Genomic DNA, 19,606 nt, shown 5'->3' with positions numbered 1-19,606 from the left:
AGTTTCTTCGAGATTGGTATTAAACCTTCATTCTTGAATTGCTTTGTCAAATGAATTTTGTTTCTGGCACAGTGCACTTTGTGGCTCCACAAGGAATGTGATTCCATTAATTTTTAACCTGCGTTAGACAAAGGCGTAGTGTAAAAAACACAAGAAGATAAACTTGAAGGAAAGCAACAAGACCTTCTCAAATGATCAACAAAGCATTACAGAAATGGCATGTATCTAGGTTTTAAACACTGGAAGCACATATAATCAGATTCCATGTTCATGGAGTTTTTTTTTTTTTTTTTTTTTTGAAAAAAATGCTTCAAACACATCAAGAGGGTAACTAAATTATCAAGTAGAAATAATTGTTCAGGATAGAATTAACCGTACAAACAAACTCAGCGATAACGGCGAAGAGATAATGTCTGGTTCCGCTTCCAGGTTGCCCGGCGAGATGGCCTGGCCTTGTGATGCCGATGACCTTTGCCACGGAGACCCCGGTACTTCTTACCAGCCGAAGTGAGCCCGCGAAGCTCACGGTGCTTGTGAACACCCTTGCAGATCCAGTTGATCCTAGGGTCATTGCGGATCACAGTGTGAGCTGCATCAACAAGGATGACCTCAAAATACTTGTAGGTTGAATCCTGCATAACATAGGAATACAAGCTATAGCAATTGAGGAAGTCTGAAATATCAGAAATACTTGGAGCAAAACTGTGAAGGTGTGAGTATTGTCAAATGAGAGAAATTATCGAACCTCATTAACCCAGTAGGAGTTTAGCACTCTGAGGCCTCCCAACTTCCGGCCAGCTCTCTCCTCAGCTACAGACCTCTTGTTTCTTTGGAATTTCAGCTGAGTGATACCCTGATTCTTGGGTTTTCCATAGACAATACCTTTGGGAACTGGTCTCTTCCTACCGCCACGTCTAACACGCACACGATAAATGACATATCCCTGCATCCAGGAAACAAACACACACTTTTGAAAAAAAACTCAAAACATAAACAAGTATACACAACTTCACAACTTGTTTAACGGTTACCATATATCTTGATACACAGGGTACTATATAAAAACTTGCAAATAGTACATACAAGGAAAATACTTTCTCTAAGTTACAGAGGAAGAAGCATCAAATAGTATACAGGATAGTTTACAGTTGTTGCATTGCAGATAAATAGTTTCAAGTAGATGAATGAAACAATGAGCTGGGCTCAAGCTATTGTCTTTCCTTCAGATATATCTAAACAAAGATAGGAACTTTAAACCAAAAAGAACCAACTAGCAAAGAAGCTCAGATAACTACAATCTACTGAGAAAGTACTTGAATTATACATCCAAATTAATATCATTTTCGGCGAAGCTGAAGTGAGAAGTTATTGAAATGAGCACACAACAATGAGATCATGAACATTCAACAACCACAAATCGCGAAAGAAAAGAAAGAATGTAGCATAAATATCTTGGTTGAGGAACCAAAACAACTGGAATTGACTATGGATGCTAACCTGCTTTGCCTTATAACCAAGACGGCGAGCTTTGTCGGGGCGCGTGGGCCTGGTGACGCGGACGATGGAGGGAAGCTGGCGGTACTCCCAGCACCGAACTCGCTGCAGGAACCGCATCACATCCGACTGCTTCTTCCTCCATAGCTCCGAAACGTACTTGTAAGCCCCTGAAACCTCACGAAATCCAACCCACAGAATCAACTACTAGAATCACCAAAAACACCAAGACAACGATATGAATCGATGCAACAATTTGAAGAATAAATCGAGAAGAAACCGTGAGATCGCCAGAGAGGAGAAAGAGAGAGAGAGAGACGAGGGAGGCGACTCACCCATGACTCGAGATGATCGTCGGGGTCTTCGGCTAGGGTTTCTCGCACGACGAAAGGATCGATATTTAAAGCGAGCGACGCGTCCTTATGATCGTTGGATTAGTTAGCACAATCACGAGCGTTCATTTTGACCTTCGGTTTTTTTTTTAATCCGATATCTTTAGCATCACATGAAATCCGTCACTCCAATAGCCTCACGATCGATCTCACATCTATCTATTAGTTGATAAATCGAAGAAATTATAATTGACCACGACGGAGAAAGACATTACCTTGACTTCGTCGAGATTCAATTCTTATCTACTTCAACAACTCTATTCCGTCATAACCAATTCAATAATACCACGACTCAGCTTTCAGCTATTCAAATTTTTCATCGATCATCTCGGATCATCTTTAAATATTTGATTAATTATAGAAGCACTTTATGATAGCTCAAGAACACATCCTGATAGTGAGATCACTTCAAAGCATATGGGGGAAATTTGCTAAATTTATCATTTATTTTATTGAATTTATAATATATTTTCATCATCAATTTATCCACCTAATAATCCACATGATCTTCTCTAATCAATCAATTGTAAACACAACTAATAAATCTTCTTGTACATATTCATTTTAGTTTATTTATTTAGATAAATGAGCCCCACCATATTTAAGAATAAAGCTAACAAAAACAAAATTATAAAGCAAAAACGTCCCTTCCTTTTAGATCCATCTGAAATTAAAGATGATCATTGAGTTGCACCATAATTTGAACTTCAACAAATACATTACAAAATAGAGATATATACCAGAGGAAAGTCGAAGATGGAAGAGTGAACATAATTAAGGTCAACAAAAATGAATACATTCGTTGCCATAATTTATTACTTGTGTATGCAGAGCTCTGGAAATGATGAACTAGCCTTTTCTTGCACAGTGGAATAGATGAGATCCTTCGATATAATTTGTGGCTTGCGATATTGCGCAGTAAGAGGCACTCGAAGCAGCGTAGTATGATGACACACTGAGCTGACTGAAGGCAGGAAGCAAGTAAGCTGTTCATGAAAAGAGAAGTTAGCAAACAAATGTAGGAAGAAAAGAGAAGAAATTAAAGGCTGATTGAGTTGTAGCACTCTTCTTTTCATTGATTTATTTCTAATAAGAATCAGAAAAATATGTTGTGATGTACTTAGGGAACCTACTTCTCATTTGGAGTATGTAAGCGTTTTTAATAAGAAATAAAAAGGGAGCATGATGCAACTGAATCAGGCATTGAACCAGCATTGCTGCAGATACAAGTCCACTGAATTGGGATAAACTATGAGAAATTACAATTTTTAGATCATCATTTTGAAGGGCAGGGCAGGCAATTGTGTGATGTCAATAATACACAAAACTGCAGTATATGCAAAAGCTTCAAGAAAAACAAAAAACAATAACAGAAAAACATCTGAGTCTTGATTATTTGAGATCTTACCATTTGCTGAATTTGACATCAGTTGTGGTAAAATACCCTTTTCTTGATCATTACATTGCCATTGCTAAACTCTTCTATACATTTTTTTCTCCTGACTTCCACAAAAGTAAGATGGGTTGTAACGTGACCTTATATATTTTGTTTAAACGTAAGGATCTAGATGATCACACAAGACTCTGAAACCTCCTTTCTAATTAAAGCATCCACTTTTTTATCCTATTCATGATATTTCATAATTATCACCCTATTCAAAAATAGAATCACCATAATATCCAAAAAGTTTATAGTCATCCATCTTTTTTATTCTTTTGCTTCTTTCAAATTAATGAACTATATTTACTACCTAAATTTTCTCAATGAATTACACTCTCGTCAGTATCATAATATCATTTGCAAAAAAAAAAGAGAAAGAGATAGAAGAGATTTATCAAGAATATAACTAATATGAGCATCCAATCCCCAACACAGGGTTCAGTTTAAGAAGAATAATATGTTATGTACTTCTTGACATGTTAACAGCCATTTGGGCACGACACTGCTAATGAAGAAGAGTAAAGCAATTAACTTACTACTAACTGGATATAAGATTTTATTAGAAATTATCACATCATAATTGTAATTAGTTCTAATCTAATTAAGTCGATGCATCATTGAACAAGGTATTATTTTACATCAAGCTTATAGCAGTCGTCTCAATGTTTTTACAGCAAGAGAAATTAAACAAGTTTTATATAAAAATCTCTATTTTATCCTCTTTTCTTCTTCATCCTCTTCAAAAAGGATCTGGGTTATCAATGAAATATCTGAGATGTTAAAATCTCACTCAAACAAATGCTACTTACCCTTGATGTTATTCTAATCATATATGTGCCCTAATGTAATGGCTCTCCTCTATCGACATGCTATATTGCTATAGTGGAAAGGTGAAGTAACAGATAGAGTTGACAATCATATGTTGGACACGAAACCAAGTATGATTTAGTTTGACTATAATAATCTTATGACTGGATTAAATATAATTCTACAAATAATTTAAGGCAATAGAATTGTATTACAAGGTACCTCAAGCCAATCTCTTGAGCTAAATGGGTAAGTGCACCTATAAAACTTGCCTATAAATTCTGGTTTCTATTCATTGTGAACAAGCAACCTTCAGTAATTGTTTGAAATCTCAAGAAGACCACGCTTCGGAACGTGAAGATAAAGTTCAATACCATAAATGCAACAGGCAGCCATGTATTCCAACTCTGGGTTGGCTATTATCTCATTCCGCCACTGAGCTTCAAATAATACTACATAATGGTAATACCATGCCATTTAATTGAATTTTGTAATTTAAATGGAATTTACTTTACTCTCCTGATATTCTCCAAACATTCAACTCTATTTATTCAATTTATCTTACATGTCATAACCTTTTTTCTCACATTTGAAGCAACAAGAAAGAATTCCATTATTGTTGGCATCTGAACTTCAGAGAAATAATGAAAGAAAATAACCAAGTTCCTTTTGAGATAACCTTCTCAAAACTCAGTTGCAACAAACCCAAAATTAGACTACTGCCTGGTGGTCAGTAGTCTCTAAGAATGATACAGAAATCAATATCATCTTACATTACACAATGTTCAAAGGACAAACAAAAAATCATCAGAACGATACTTATCAGAATATAGGATTTGCAAACTGCAAATGTGCAATTGGAAATGTCATATAGCTCTTAAGATCAATGTTGTTGGTTTGCAATTTTCATAGTGGGGGCTTATAGATTGGACAAATATTTCTTGTAAGATGAAATCACATACATGCAATTATAATCTGACATAACAATTCTAAACTATTGTAGTTAAGCATTAGAATACATAGGAGAAAGTATTAGGTAGAAGTTTGAATTGGCTAATTCTTTAGCTTGAATAGTTTCTTTTTAATACACACAACTAGGGCTATTTCAAACGTGTTTCACTTATAGAACTTCAGAATACTAATAAAAAGGGAGAATATGAACACATATGTTCTTTACCTCCAAGTACAGCACTGGTTCCTGAATACAACAGCAGTGAAGGAATCTGGAGGGAAAGAAACATCAGATAACAGTGCCAAAAAATAATTAAATAACAAAAAGTGTTATTACTTAAATTTTGGAGGCAACAAATCAGTAAATGCTTCTTCATAAATGTAGATCAGAGTATTCAAGTACACTAAAATAGGAACATATTTTAAAAGAATTTTAAACAATATATCTAAATTTGGATCAGTATGGTAATGGTTATGTAAGATAAACATCAATGCTATCCAAACTTTAGTAAACCTTAAGATAAAAGGAAAGAGAAAATCAGATGTAGGATTATACTAAGCATGCTAAAGGTGGATGCCACTTCAATTTCACACGGACCATAACATACATATAATGAGGGTGCACTATGTAATCTTGGATGATACAATATCTGAATAAATATGAACTACTGTAACTCAGCTCATCTCAATGTAACACAAAGGCCTAGTACCATACAAAGTTTATTCTGCCAGAGATCCTCTATCATGTTTCTCTTTTTTATTTTCCTGTTTTACCAATTCCTGTGTTGTTTTTATTTACATGTCTTTTCATTGCATCATCCATGAATTCCTCGAGTTAGTATTTGGAGAGGGATGGTCAATGTTCAAATTCAAATAAAAAATTCAAACCTACCAAATGTAATAACATGACTTGGCTTTCATTTATTGAAGTCTAGGATGCCCAATGTGCACCACCATTAGTACACAATGAAAAAGCAAATTAACAACTAACCATCCAAGGTCTCATTTTTCATAGAGAACCTTATAGGGAATATCCATAAGACCATTGATAAAACTAAATCAGATGATAACACAGTAGATATCATATAATATTTAGCAATTCACATAAAAAAGTACATATCATATAATCTTTAGCTATTTACAAAAACCAACAAAATGAGAGAAATCGTTACCCCAACTGAGAATTGCAGCCATTTAGGACCCTTGACATTCTTCTGGATAAATGGAATACCTAGCAAATGCCAGTTACCTCTTTCAGGATAATCACAATGGCCAGATTATCCAAAGGACAAATCAGCTTCGAAGGAACTAAAACTATTACCTGAATTCATACTATGGACAGCACTAAGCAATCCGCCAGCCCCTGAACCAGCCTTTTCAACACAAGACAATCAACAGAAGAAACAATAATAACAAAACAAGGTAGAATACAAGTCGCCATTGAGTAATTAAGTCATGTATTCAAAAGAAGTACATTTGTACCACACTAGCAGCATCATGCAAGACAGAAGTGATGACCCATTCCCCTTTTTCCTGAAAATTTCAAAAACCGCATAAGGCAATATAGCAGGGAAGCAGATGAATTCAATCCAAGTTGAGAAGCAATGGAAGGTTGGGATGTGCGCACAAGAGAACAAACCGGATTAGGGTTTATGAGGTAGAGGCAACGAGGGCAACGAGCAGAGCCCAAGCCAGGATTCATCGTCGGGTCATGTTGAAGATTTCCGTTCCGGAGCTTCTCCTCGTAAACTTGTCTCGTCCCCATCGCCTTCACCTCGTCCCGAAACAGCTCGAAACCCTGGATCAGCAGTTTCGCGACATCGCTAAATCGATCACAACCATCCGAAATCAAGCCCACACTTTCTCCAATCTAACAACTTCCATGATAAAATCAAGGAGAATTAAAAAAAAAAAGAGGAGGAACCGACGATCGACGGTATCGAACTAGGGAAGGAAGCGGCGGTGCGTGCTTTCGCTGTAGAAGGCAGCGGCGTCGTCCGCGGCGGCGGAGGGGAGCAGAGCAGTTGCGTCGAGATTTATGACGTAGGCACCGAAATCTGGATCATATAAAAATAACAATATTAAAATTTAAATTCCTATAATAATATTATTAAAATATATTCTGCCACGCGGCTACGCAGCTTGACGTCACTGCTTCATCGTTCATTGTCAACGAAGACATTTATTATATACGATGACTTAGATATAGGGAGGATTTCAACTCTTGACGAGTTCTTAGATATTTGCGATTTATTCTCTTGATGAGTTATATTATGCGATGTTATTCTCTAAATGAACCTGATCAAGTCTGCTCTATAGGAATCGCACGATTTTTTTCTATAGGAATCGCACGAGAAGACTCATCAAAGTTGATTTGAAGAAGCTGAAGATTTGACTAAAGTCAACGGAAATAAGTCCCCTACCCCAGTGAATACAACCGCCACTGCGTCTGCGTTCATCGTTATTTGATGATTCCAGTTACTCCCATCGCGTCACCTGTGCTCCTCACCACCCACTGACAGCATCAGAAATGTTTCTGAATCGACGATGAGTATGGAAATCGATAAATCCGTGGCTGTTCATCCCAGAGATCGCTACAAAAGCACCACTGAAAACCATCCCAATCTGCGGTGTTGGTGTTCTTATCCTCGCGCTTCCAAACGTGCATGTGTCTCTTTGTCACCTTGCGCCTTGGATTTCTCCTGCCTCCGATCCTTATTAATTCCCGTCGGGTAGGTGGTTTTGTAGCTCGATCACCTGAAGCAGAGATGGAATCGCCTCCTTTCCAGCCGCCGCCGCCGCCCGCCGTCGATCTCTCCCTCACCTTGTCATCGTCGTCGCTGCCGCAGCCACCACCGCAGTTGCGGGAGGCCGTCCGCCTCTTCCCCTGTCTCTTCTGCAACAAGAAGTTCCTCAAGTCGCAGGCGCTCGGCGGTCACCAAAACGCCCACAAGAAGGAGCGGAGCACCGGGTGGCATTCGAATTCCCACCTGCACCTCCAGCCGCCCGCCGACGAGGGGTCCTTCTTCCTTGTAGCCTCCCACTCGTGCAGGCCTGCCAGCGTCGACTGGCCCCCTCCCGCCGGCGAGTGCGACAAGACTGCCGACTTCCTCAATTGGCAGAGAGCATCGAACCGCCTCCAGACTACTACTCCTGCTGCAGCTGCTCCTAGCGACGAAGACAGAGCCGCCTTGTTCGATCTATCCTTGAAACTTTAGACTGTCCTTTGATTGTTGTTGCTCCACTCCACTTCACTTTGCTTTGCTTCTGTTCCTGTTCTTGCTCCTGCACGATGTCGTCGTCTGTTGGGCTTGTACATTTCTGGACTGTAACATCACGTTGCCTCCCTGTGAGACTGTTTGTCATCTTTCCCGGGATGTTTTCAGCCAGTCCAATCAATCGCTCGCCTCCCTCGCCTGGCGGTTGGACGCCGACAAGGAGGGCGAACTCACAGTACTTCAACTGTAAACGCTCTGTCAGTTGCCGTACCTGATGCAGAATCCGATGCAATGGAAAGTAGTGGCGGTTCTCGTGTAGATTTCGTTGCCTGCTCTAGAAAGTAAATCCAAGCTAACAAAAGCTCACCTGTTGAAGTTTGTTCTAAAGCAGAGAGAACAAAATTCTCAAACTTCATTCACTCCGATAGTCTCATGTCCACAAACAAGCAATAGGAATATGAGTGATCAACATATATGTGACAGGTTTCTCTCTTGACGCATGCAAAGACGAAATCGATGAAAAATAAGTAATAATAGCATCGCAACGATGATAAATAAACGCAATGCAGTTGCTGGAACGGATATGAAGTCCCCGTGCCGAGTTGATTTTGGTTCCTGCATTAGTCACTGAAAGGCAAGTTGGGTTACAAGACAGAATCTGCGAAGAACAAAAGTGTAGAATTTCATAGCTAACTGGTTGCCAAGCACAGTGAAGAGAAAAACAGCATGATAGTTATTGCAAAAAGTATCAAGTAGATTGTTTTTCTGCTGAAGTTTCTCCAAGTGTCCATCAGTCAACCAAGAATTTATGAAGAACAATTTATGAACAGAACAAGTACGTTCACTTGCTTGATTAGCTAATATTTTGGCATAAATTATTTTTAATGGGCATTTTGAAAAGTTGTTAAGTGATGGGGGGATTTTTGGGGTGTTACAAAATTAATTTTGCTACAAGTGCTATGGAACTGAACTGAAGCATCCAGTAAAATCTAGAAGCTGAAGTCACGAGAGAAGGTTCTGAGTGAAGATATTAGAGCATACTGATCTGCGACTCAAAAACACAGGAAAATAGGAGCAAGAAACTGGAAATCCTCATAGAATAATATCATTGATGGTCGATTAATTAGGCAACAGACCATATAATCTCAGCTATTATAGACACAAATTCCTTTAATAAACTTGATGCAAAAATTGTAATATTTGAATGTCTTAAGCCATTTTTAATTACATTTTTCTTAAGGGTTTCTGCCTTCAACTCTAATCAATTAAGCATATATCTCATTATCTAACTTACTGAATGACTTTGAACACATCCATTGCATCTTAATATATTTTTGTCATTGTACTGTTTATTGGATCAGGGCAACGTCTACTTGCTCACATAGAATATTATTTCATATGTTGTTTTTCAAGGAAACACACAATTCTATCTTAGCATATATTTATTTTTTTAGGGATTTTTACAAGTTGTTTCCTATATATGAATCACATGAATCCAAAAACTCATTTACATTTCAACTATTTACTCTTTATCTTACATTTCAACTATTTACTCTTTATCTTATTAATAACGGTATCTTCCAATTCCAATAAATGATAAATAAAAAATATATAAAAGTGTTAGAATTGCAAGTTCATAGATCATTATAATTCATTCCATTTTTTTTATCAACTACATTTCTTGTAATTGTAATTCCACATAAAATCATCAATTTCTTAAATTTTTTTAATAGCTTAAACTTCAAATTTAATCTATTGACATTCTCATTAATCTGCACAATAAAGTCTACAAATAATTTACAATAAGGACGGTTATCTTTAGTGTAACTGGAAAATATATCTAGAACTAATATACAAAATAGAGATTTAGAACCGATCGTTCATCTAAATTTACATTTATAAGAAAGCCATTTATTACACTCCTTATAGTCAAAACACAAGAAACTATTTGACATCCATCATTTATTACACTCCTTATAGTCAAATCACAATAAACTTTTTGAAACTATTTGATATCATATATGTTATTTGTCACATAATTGTATAATTAATATTCTTTCTAGTAGTTTCCTTTTCTGATTTGAATATACAAGAATAAATCCATCAAAATTAGCCATCTATCCAGAATTGCATTTCTAAAAAGGTTCTTGTTGCCCAATTTCATATGTTGTAGTGCTTGGCGTGGTCAACGTCTAACAATTTCAATTTTGGTATCAATTTTGTATCATCCCAGGAAAAAATTGTTTCAATACTCAGCCAACCACAATTGTCATCAGTCAATCCACTCCCACAATTTTGAATCTAATTGAGTAAATTTAGGGTTATATTTGGAGCTAATTTTCTTTGATTATTTATGACCTAAATAAATGCCTAATTGGTAGAACTAGGATAATCTGACATCTAAACTCAAATCATATTTTAATTTGGACTGAACTAAAGCCAAAAATCAAGTTGAACTAGGCACAAAAGAACCAAATTATATACTATAAATATGCACCTATTAATTTTTACTTGTCCTATTAGGGATTCTTGAGGTACTCAAAACTTCTCTTATTTCTGTGATCATAGATTCCTCATCTTCAATGCTAATAATCTCCAGTATGATCTCCAGTGAACAATTGAGCTTGGTCTGTCCCAATACTACAAACCTAAGGCTCTTTGTCACAACCCTCTTCTCTAGCTACATAATGCACACCTTTGTCCTTCTTCTGCCCAGCAAATGGTTGATTTTGCTTGATATGGACAAAGATGGTGGCATGTATAAACAATACGGACAATGCACATTTTCAAAGTAACCAAAAGACTCAAAAATAACCATATAGCAATATGCCATAGGTGTTACATATGTATTTTTTAATTTTTAATTTGATCAGATAAGTGCACCTATTGGAGTGCATACATATTTTCAAAGTGACCAAAAGCCTCAAAAATAAAGATGTAGCAGCAGTTAAATGGCTATTTCTTAATAATTTTAAAATGCACTATAAGAGATTATTAAAATTTATTTATAGTAGCAGTTTTGGGTCAAATTTGCTACATAATAATTTTAAAATTTATCTATCTATCTATATATGCACTTTGAAAGCCAATGGAATTCTTACATCCTTTCAAAGTGACCAAAATACTTGAAAATGGTAAATAGAATGTAGCAATTTCAGTCAAATTGTTATATAAATATAGCAATTTTGAAATTCTTACATGTATATAGCATTTTTATCATCAACTTTAACCAAAATTATTATATTTTTACTCTTAATTTATTTAAAAAAATTGCTATTCTTCTAAACTTACATAATTTTTATCAACTAGTATGGCTTGTATGAGCAGGTGAAGGTGGAGAAGTTGGTTTGAAGGCATTTATAGTCAGACACTTTAGATGTGGCACTCTTTTGATGTTTTAGGGAAAATGTGTGCCCCTTTAGCATTTTGAACCAAAGGAGCACTCTTTTGATTTTTACCTAAATATTATTTGTTACTTGATCTAATAAATATTACTAATAGTATAACAATCTTTAAAAAAAAATCTATTCAAGATATAATTATCACATATGACTTTAGCAAAAAAAAAATCAATTTGAGCTATATTCTCTTTATTTTATTCATGATGCATATCTTCATCGATGTCGTTTGTTTAGTAGCTATACTTTCTATAGAAATTTCATATCAACCTTTGGTGTTAACTATTCTCACTTTTTTCAGATGCATAAATTAATAATTAACTTAGAGTATAAGCTTTTGTACTTCCGCATTGTATATGGTCATTTTCCCCTGTTGCATTTCTATTTAAGGCAGGTGTAAATATAGAGTTCATTTCTTTATCATGGTAATTGATGCAAGGAGCAAATGTGTGGTGCCTTATGGTTTTTTTTAATCGTCGTAAGCTGGATAATTGATGTCAACTAAAAAAAAATGATGAGGTGCCTAATGATAGAACATGTTTAAACACTCTTTTGCAACTAGCATAAACGCCAAAAAAAAACTTTAGGACATCAAAAAGGAAGGAAAGATCCAAGGCAAATAGTGAATTAAAAGAATGCGCTAAAGTTGATGCATGAATGGTTGGCAGAAAGCAGAGCTTCCAATTAGTAGGATTAAAACTTTGCAAATCTTGACACCTGCTATAGACAAGGAAATAGGAGAACTAAAAGAGAGATATAAAATTGTTAATGGCCACCCGTCATTGTACCAGTAATTTTCTTCCCGGGTAGACATTATCAGTTACGAAAGCTATGGGAACTATTCAACACATGCAACCTCGAGAAAAGCATACCCCGATTTCTAAACGAGATAAATCCAAAAAGTACTTCTGAAAAGAGATAATAAGTAGTAGACAGACAAGGAAATATTAAACTAATAGAAGCCATGGAAGAAGTTTATTTGGAAGAGTAATAATTTACCAGCAAAGCGATTTGCACGATGCATCATTTTTCTGATTGTTCAGCTCTTTCCTTTTCCCTTCAGGCTCGATTGCCGATAACCTTCGCCATAATATAGCTGCAGACGGCCGTCGAACCCAGCTGGAAATTGATCATCAGCATTAGGAGGAGGAGTAGCCGAACCTGCCCCAGCGCCGAAGAAGAACTGGAGGTTCGAACCGTCAACCGTGGAAGAGAGCCTCTGTAGGTGGTTTTGACTGTGGCTGTGCTGCTGAGGCAACTGAGCTGGTGAATTGGACTGAAGGGTCCCCCTGTTGAAACCCACAAGACCAGAAGACGAAATTGAAAAGTTAAGGTTGTAGTCCCCTGTCGCTGCAACCGTGGAGACGGGGAAGTAATGGTCCTGCAAGAAAGAGAACTGCTGCATCTCTTGCTGGTCGCCGGCGCCTGCAATGTTAAAAGGCAGCATTCCCATGGGAGAGCTGTTTCCCAAGTGAGATTGGTTGGAAAACCCTGAAGGCAGCTGGTGACTCTTCTGAGATTGGGGGAAGAGAACAGCATTGCCAAAGTAATCGGCCGTTGAGACTTGCTTTTGAATGCAGTTGTGACTGGAATGATCGCCAACTGTGGCGACAGCGGTCACGTTATTGTTTCCCCTATTGCTACTGCCACCGCCAGTGAGAAGCTGCGTGAAAGAGGTCTGGGGGTTCAGGTTCTGGTGGGCGGAGACAACAATGTGGCTTCCGTCATCTCTATCCTTCTCTTTATCCTTGGACGGTGGCTCTCGAGCACGCTCTCGGGACATGATGAGGCTCTCGGAGCGCGAGAGTGACAAGACCGAGCCTTTGCTGGTGTCCGAGGTACTGCTGCACCCCGATTTGGTCGACGGATGCTGCTGGTGGTGGCTATGGTTGTAGCTGGGCTCCACATCAGGATCCGTCTTCATGGCGTCTTCCCCGTCAGGAAGATGCAACGTCGGGAAGACGTCGAGGGGAGGTAGCTCATTGATAGCGGTCGCCGCTGCCTTAATCAGCCACTCGATAGCCTTGCTCGGCTGCTCGTAACCAAGGCGGTCTTGGAGGTCATAGAACTGGATGGCAGTGGAGACGGAAAGGCGCACTCGCCGGTCTCGGAGGCCCTTCGCAGTGTAGACCTTGCTGTGCCGATCCTTCCCACCGGTGGCCCGCGAGACGCGGAAGATCCTCGACGACGGGTGCTGCTGCCATGGAGGGATGCGGCTAGAGGCGACTCCTCTGCCCTTCTTCTCGCCGTCCTCCTCGTCCTCCTCCTGGTGCTCTTTGTGACCTATCTTGGCGGCAAGGTTGCCATTGCCCGCCACCACCCGTGTCCTCTTACAGCTTTGGTTATTCTCCTCCACTTCCATCTGGTTCTAGTGTCTCTCTTGGGCCCAAGATCCGGGCTTTACCACCTTCCTGGCCGCTCCTTTATCTCCGCCTCTTAATCTCCTTTCTGGAAAGCGGTGGGCGACTAAGAGCGGAGGTGTGTCAGCTCTGGGCCTTATATGATTTCTGAGAGTCAGCAATTAGCACTGGTGGCGAGTTGGCGCAGACGCAGTAATACTTGCGGGAAAAAAAATGAAACTAGTGAAAAAGGCAAGACCTTTGGACGCTCGAGATCGCACTCGTATCCGGCGATCAGCTGTTCCCGGCTTTCTTTTCTCTCTTCCTGGAGCTTGCGGTCACCAGGCGGGCAGAAATCAGCGTCGCCGCCTGCAACACAGCAATAGCAGCAGCACAGGCTGCAACAAGGGCAGTAAGACTTGTGAAAGCGTAGGCATAAAAAGACGAAACAAACGGCAGCAGCAACCATTAATTTCAGCAGCAGCTTTAAAGCCAAAACCAAATCAAACACGGAAAAAAGACCACAGAAAGAGCAACCGAGCAAAGCACATCAAATAAAAAACAAAAGCTCACAACAGAATCTGGTTGCTGAAATCTCAACAATTACTCTTCGGTATCAATCACGCATCAAAATTGTAGACTTTTCCTCCAAGGAGATCTTACCTCCTTCCGATCTAATGCTGCTGCGCGCAAAACCATCCAGATCTACCACAGACCAAGAAATCCCCACTCAAGCTCGCTTCTAGCTCCCGATTCGAAGCAGCCAAGCTGGGATCGACCTCCATTCTTCCCGGTTGTCCTCCGGAGTCCGGACGGCTCGTCACACAAATGCCGCTCTCTACTCACTCCGAACGAGACCAAAACCGTCCTTTCCTAGGCCACTACACCCTCTTTAGACAATAATCCTCGATTTCCATACCTCGATCTCCTCCACTCCGCAACATCCCTGTGCCCAAGAAGCGCAACTGCGATTGGGTGTAAGGTACAGCGAGGATCTAAGCTCGCAAAGTCGCAGCAGCGGTGGGGAATCGCGCTTATTTCCTCCCGAAAACGTAGATTAATCCACCCGATAAAAGAGACGACGGAAGGCGATCGATAAGCGCGAGCTCGCGTTCCGAAACCCTAGTCGTTCCCATTCGAGCAATGCCCGAGCTTATCGGGAAACCTTGCAATCACTCCGCCATTTTATAAAAGCGAACTCCCTCCTCCACCACCCCGCTCTCTCCCAGACACCACCCACCCAAACCTCCACTCCCCTTCCGCCACGTCTCCAAACACTCCAACCTCCTCCAAACGCGCCTCCTTCTCATTGGCCCGCGTCGCGTCTCGGCGCCTCCTTCCCAACAGCACGAAGCTTTCCGATAACCAAGAGTTTGCCCTTCGTCCTTTTCATTGGACTTCCCTGGTAGTTCGACGACTCTATTCCTGCACTTCTTTCCCTCCCCTCCACGGCCCCACTGCTTCTTCTGCATTCATGTGGCAGGTACACGACTGAGTACGGATCAAACGGGTTAATGACAAAGTAAGATTTCTTATTCTCCAAGATAAAATACGGACCGTATTCTAGGAATATAAATGAGGTATTATTTTAATATTTTAAAAAATAATATTAATATATACGAATTAAATGGGTGAATTATGACGTCAGCAGCAGAGCCATTGAATGAGCCTTATGGATCCACTGTGAATGTTCTTTCTTCTGCAGCAATTGCTGCTTTCTCTTCTTCTGTGTATGAAATTATTGCATCCACTTGAAAAGTCAACGGATCGTGGAAGCTTTCAAAGTCAACCGAGTTGACTGATGATGATCTAGGCTGAGAGGAAATTTAATTGACTGACCAAAAATATACAAGAAGTTGTGTGTAGGGAAGAAAAGAAGAATTATTGTTCCCATAAATCTCGAATAAAGAACTTCATCTTCATTAAAATTCCCACCGTGCCTAGAGAGTCGTAGCTTGTACGACCTCACTGCAATTAATTGTTAATTAATCGGAATTTACTCTAATGGGAAGCATAATCAAGTTAATTAAATAATTAATTAAAGGGTTTCCTCGGTGGAAGTGGCTACGTCGCATGCACTTCACGTCTCCACCTCCTTAGTTTATATATATATATATTATTTAATTTCCCCATTAATATCCACGTATTTATGAATTTTTTAATTTTTTCTGTCAATTTAATATTTATTTTAAGATAGCTGAAATCACGAAACCATGACGTCATAAGTTCATATTTCTGCCGGCAATTAATAAGCCATTAATGATGACGGTCCCACTCATTCATGGTGCGGATTTTACAGATCACACACACAACTTTTTTGATTTATTTCTTATCATCCCTGTATTTTTCTAAATCAATACCCTTTGTTCTTGATATCCAAAATATCACCCCTAATCAATAATAGTTTTTATTTAAATTAATATAAAAATAAACCATATTAATCATTCTCACAAGTCTCTACAATTTACTCCTATGTTTTGGTAATTTGCAAATGCCCCTTAGATTTTCCCTTATTCCATGTTTATTTTTATGTGTTTTTTAAATATATATTTTGGTAATAAAATAGAGGGGTCAGAATGTTGGAAAAGTACATACGGTAAAATAATTATGCGGGTAAGGCGCAGTAGCTAACTTTGACTGGTAAGAGACTTTAAAGGTTTTTATTAAGATGTTGGATTCAAAATATGACTTCCTCATAAATTAAGCATTTATTTTGAAGAGAAAAGAAGATGAATTATATGTTTATTTATGGTGAATTATTTTTGAAGTATTTATTTTTCTTTTTTTATATAAAAATGATTATTATAAAAAAAATAAATCATATTTTCAATTTTAGGGATAATTAATTGAGTGCTGTCAGATCCATCCAAAATCTAATAATTACAGAGGGCGCCCTTCCACCTGCTCCTCCCATTAAATAAACTCACCGTCTCTTCTTCTTCCTTTCTCTTCAACACGCTGCTCTCTTTCTTTCTCTCCGCCTCCGATTCTCCGGCCGGTGATCTCAGCGATATGGACGTCGTGGTTGGCTCCATCGCAGGCAAGAGGGATCTCATCACCCTCGATCTCCTCGGCTCCAAATCCGCGCCTAAAGATCTCGATCCTGCTGATCTAAAGGTTGCGCCTTTAGCGGATATGCATAAGCTGCTGGTATGCTGGTTCCTGCCTAAATTTCGAATTTTGAATCTGGTTCGCCTCTGATTTTTGGGCGTGGAGTCGTCGGTTGATGGCGGATCTTGTTGCAGGACCTCAATCTGGCCCCCGCCGGCGGCCTGAGTGACGCGGCTGGGATGATCCCCGGGTGCCAGAGCGTGTGCACCATCGAGAAGGTGAAGTGGGCGCTCGAGCAGGCGGCGGAGCGGGAGACGCGCGGGGGCAGGGAATCGGAGCAGGGGAGACGGAGGGACGCCGCGTCGGACGTCGACGCAGGGGGGTCTCCCTCGTCGTCCTCGTCGTCGTCGGTCACCGTGGCGTCGGTCAAGCGCCGCGCAGACTGCTCGCGCGAGGGAGCGGATGAAGGACTGGCGGACGGAGGCGACTCCGCCGGTGGCGGCGGGAGTCTCGTGGCGGTCGGTTGCACCAGCTGCCTCTCCTACGTGCTGATCTCGAAGGGGGACCCGCGCTGCCCCCGCTGCGAAGGCCGGATCGCTCCCAACTCTCTGCCGCCGGCGGTGTCGGCGCCGCTGGCTCCGCCGCAGCCCAAAAAACCACGAATCGACCTTAACTTTTCCCTTTAGCTCCCTGTAATTTTTCCATATCATGTAATACACTTTTATCTACTTTATAAAAAAACACACAAACTTTCAATCTTTTTAATTTCTTTTCCTTTTAGTTAAAATAATAATAAAAATTCACCAAAAGTATGACCATAATTATTTACTACTGATTTTAATAAATATTAAAATATTTTAATATAATACTATTTTATGTATAACTATAGTAATACCTTGAAAATTATTTTAAAAAATAAGATATTTTTCATAATGATAAAAATAAAGGATAAGTGATTTTTTTAGCCAAAAGATTCTACATGAGATTTTGATAATTTGTTTGCCCATCATTTAATCATTTATTCGATTGAAATCTTATTAATTATTATTTTTAGCTGATTAATGCCATCACATTTCGAGGAATACTAGGATTTCAAAGTATAGTATAAATATACTTCTACAAATATACTCATTCAATATTGTTTAATCAATGCTCATTTATTCCCAAACTGTTCATTTAATCTAATTATACAGCATTTAGACCTGTAAAATACTAAATTTGCAAGATTAATACAATCTTATTTAAGCCTAATTATTATAGTCGATAGAGAAGGAATTTAAGAATTGCAGTAGTAATTAATTATATTTAATTATATTGTTATTATTTTGAGAACCGAATTTGAGAATTGCGTGGCGTTTGCTCATTGGTCAGCAAGTCATTTTCTGAATTTATTGCGGGCATTAAAATTGATTAATGCTCGGCATTTTAATGGGCTGACACTGATCGGTCACTGATAAAAGTCTTGCCCGTTGTGAAGGGTCGTGCAATTAATTTTATGATTTATTTTCCTTATTTTTTAAATGAAAACAAGCCAAGCCATCAATTTATCGTTAATTTATTATTTGCTTTAAATTGAAATAGTAACAAAATTAAATAAAACGTTTTCTTCTGGAAACGGGCGGGCAAAGTCGAGACGTCGCGGTCAGCATTGATGGCGGTGGGGCCCTCGCCGGCAGCGGACTCCCATTGCATTGAATGCAAACATTGTGATAATTTTTTAAAATGTTTTATTTTTTATTTTTATATATTTTATATTTTTATTTTTAAAGTATTATTGTAACTGGATTTTCCTGCGTCACTGAACGACTGCAGGCGCTCTGGGGAAGAGGGGCATGAACTCGCGGAGAGCAGATCGATAGGGGCGAGTACGAAGATGAACAGCGAGGGCAGCTCGGTCCCATCCACGTCCGCCGTTAATGGATGTCTGCGTGCTTTGGTCCCGTTTGTCGTCTTCAATCTTGCCCCTGTTCACCTCGTCCGCCATTAATGAATGCCTGCGAGCTTTGCTTCCGCACGTATGTACCGCAGAAGATATACGCGAAGGTAAAATGCAATAATGGATTAGTTTAGATAAATGAGAAGGTGAAATGGTGTGTGTGATTTAGAAAGTAATTTGTCGAATTGTCATCTACGAGACGATGCGGACTCGGACCACCTCTAGGGCAGAGTGCCTTGTTTCGCCGCCGCCGGGAGGAAGGCGATCGGTCCCTCTTCGTTGTCTGTTGGCATTCGGATTCGAGGCGGAGGATGGCTGACTACAACGACGCCTTGAATCGCAACAACCCCTCCGTCCTCGATTCTTCGCCGTTTTGCTTTGGGTGAATTTCTCCTGATTTGGATTTCATCGCTCTTAGGAGGGTGTTTTCTTTTCTTTTCGTTATTAGATCTCTTCTTATAAACGTTGTTTCTAGGATGTCTGTCTTGTATAATTTAGTCTCTGGTCTCTCTTTGTCTGTAAATGTGCACGAAATGATATTTCGTTTTCAGCGTATAAATGTCTATTGCTTGCTCTTTT

At 39.3% G+C, this 19,606-nt stretch overlaps 5 protein-coding genes across 6 annotated transcripts; 2 read left to right on the top strand and 3 right to left on the bottom strand.

The window, feature by feature from the left end:
- Positions 1 to 163: 163 nt before the first annotated feature.
- Positions 164 to 1,906, bottom strand: LOC141839785 (large ribosomal subunit protein eL15y). The gene is made up of 4 exons (XM_074727613.1): positions 1,830 to 1,906; positions 1,498 to 1,664; positions 746 to 943; positions 164 to 632 (listed from the first exon to the last, which is right to left on the bottom strand). Exons 1-4 carry the CDS (start codon positions 1,831 to 1,833, stop codon positions 387 to 389), a joined length of 615 nt encoding a protein of 204 aa, XP_074583714.1. The 5' UTR covers positions 1,834 to 1,906; the 3' UTR covers positions 164 to 386.
- Positions 1,907 to 2,556: 650 nt separating this feature from the next.
- LOC141840997 (uncharacterized) lies at positions 2,557 to 7,103 on the bottom strand. The gene is made up of 7 exons (XM_074729112.1): positions 7,014 to 7,103; positions 6,725 to 6,883; positions 6,568 to 6,618; positions 6,407 to 6,458; positions 6,258 to 6,316; positions 5,312 to 5,357; positions 2,557 to 2,872 (listed from the first exon to the last, which is right to left on the bottom strand). The coding sequence occupies exons 2-7, from the start codon at positions 6,848 to 6,850 to the stop codon at positions 2,736 to 2,738; spliced, it is 471 nt and encodes a 156-aa protein (XP_074585213.1). The 5' UTR covers positions 6,851 to 6,883; positions 7,014 to 7,103; the 3' UTR covers positions 2,557 to 2,735.
- Positions 7,104 to 7,846: 743 nt separating this feature from the next.
- LOC141841130 (zinc finger protein 6-like) lies at positions 7,847 to 8,747 on the top strand. Its single transcript, XM_074729255.1, has one exon. The coding sequence runs from the start codon at positions 7,854 to 7,856 to the stop codon at positions 8,301 to 8,303; it is 450 nt and encodes a 149-aa protein (XP_074585356.1). The 5' UTR covers positions 7,847 to 7,853; the 3' UTR covers positions 8,304 to 8,747.
- Positions 8,680 to 15,176, bottom strand: LOC141841129 (transcription factor TCP24-like). Of its 2 annotated transcripts, none has more exons than XM_074729253.1 (4): positions 14,704 to 15,176; positions 14,300 to 14,438; positions 12,701 to 14,208; positions 8,680 to 8,930 (listed from the first exon to the last, which is right to left on the bottom strand). In XM_074729253.1, the coding sequence occupies exon 3, from the start codon at positions 14,061 to 14,063 to the stop codon at positions 12,741 to 12,743; it is 1,323 nt and encodes a 440-aa protein (XP_074585354.1). In that variant the 5' UTR covers positions 14,064 to 14,208; positions 14,300 to 14,438; positions 14,704 to 15,176; the 3' UTR covers positions 8,680 to 8,930; positions 12,701 to 12,740. The 2 variants fall into 2 exon arrangements, with proteins under 2 accessions (XP_074585354.1, XP_074585355.1); XM_074729254.1 differs by having other exon boundaries at positions 12,701 to 14,196.
- Positions 15,177 to 17,000: 1,824 nt separating this feature from the next.
- On the top strand, positions 17,001 to 17,856 carry LOC141841873 (uncharacterized). The gene is made up of 2 exons (XM_074730069.1): positions 17,001 to 17,190; positions 17,286 to 17,856. The coding sequence occupies exons 1-2, from the start codon at positions 17,053 to 17,055 to the stop codon at positions 17,775 to 17,777; spliced, it is 630 nt and encodes a 209-aa protein (XP_074586170.1). The 5' UTR covers positions 17,001 to 17,052; the 3' UTR covers positions 17,778 to 17,856.
- The last annotated feature ends 1,750 nt before the right edge of the window (positions 17,857 to 19,606 follow it).

The sequence above is a fragment of the Curcuma longa genome, chromosome 11 (assembly GCF_044706935.1).
Source record: "Curcuma longa cultivar G26 ecotype Majalengka, Jawa Barat chromosome 11, ITB_CL_G26_1.1, whole genome shotgun sequence".
Taxonomy (NCBI): Eukaryota; Viridiplantae; Streptophyta; class Magnoliopsida; order Zingiberales; family Zingiberaceae; genus Curcuma; species Curcuma longa.
This window is presented reverse-complemented; position numbering and strand designations above follow the sequence as displayed.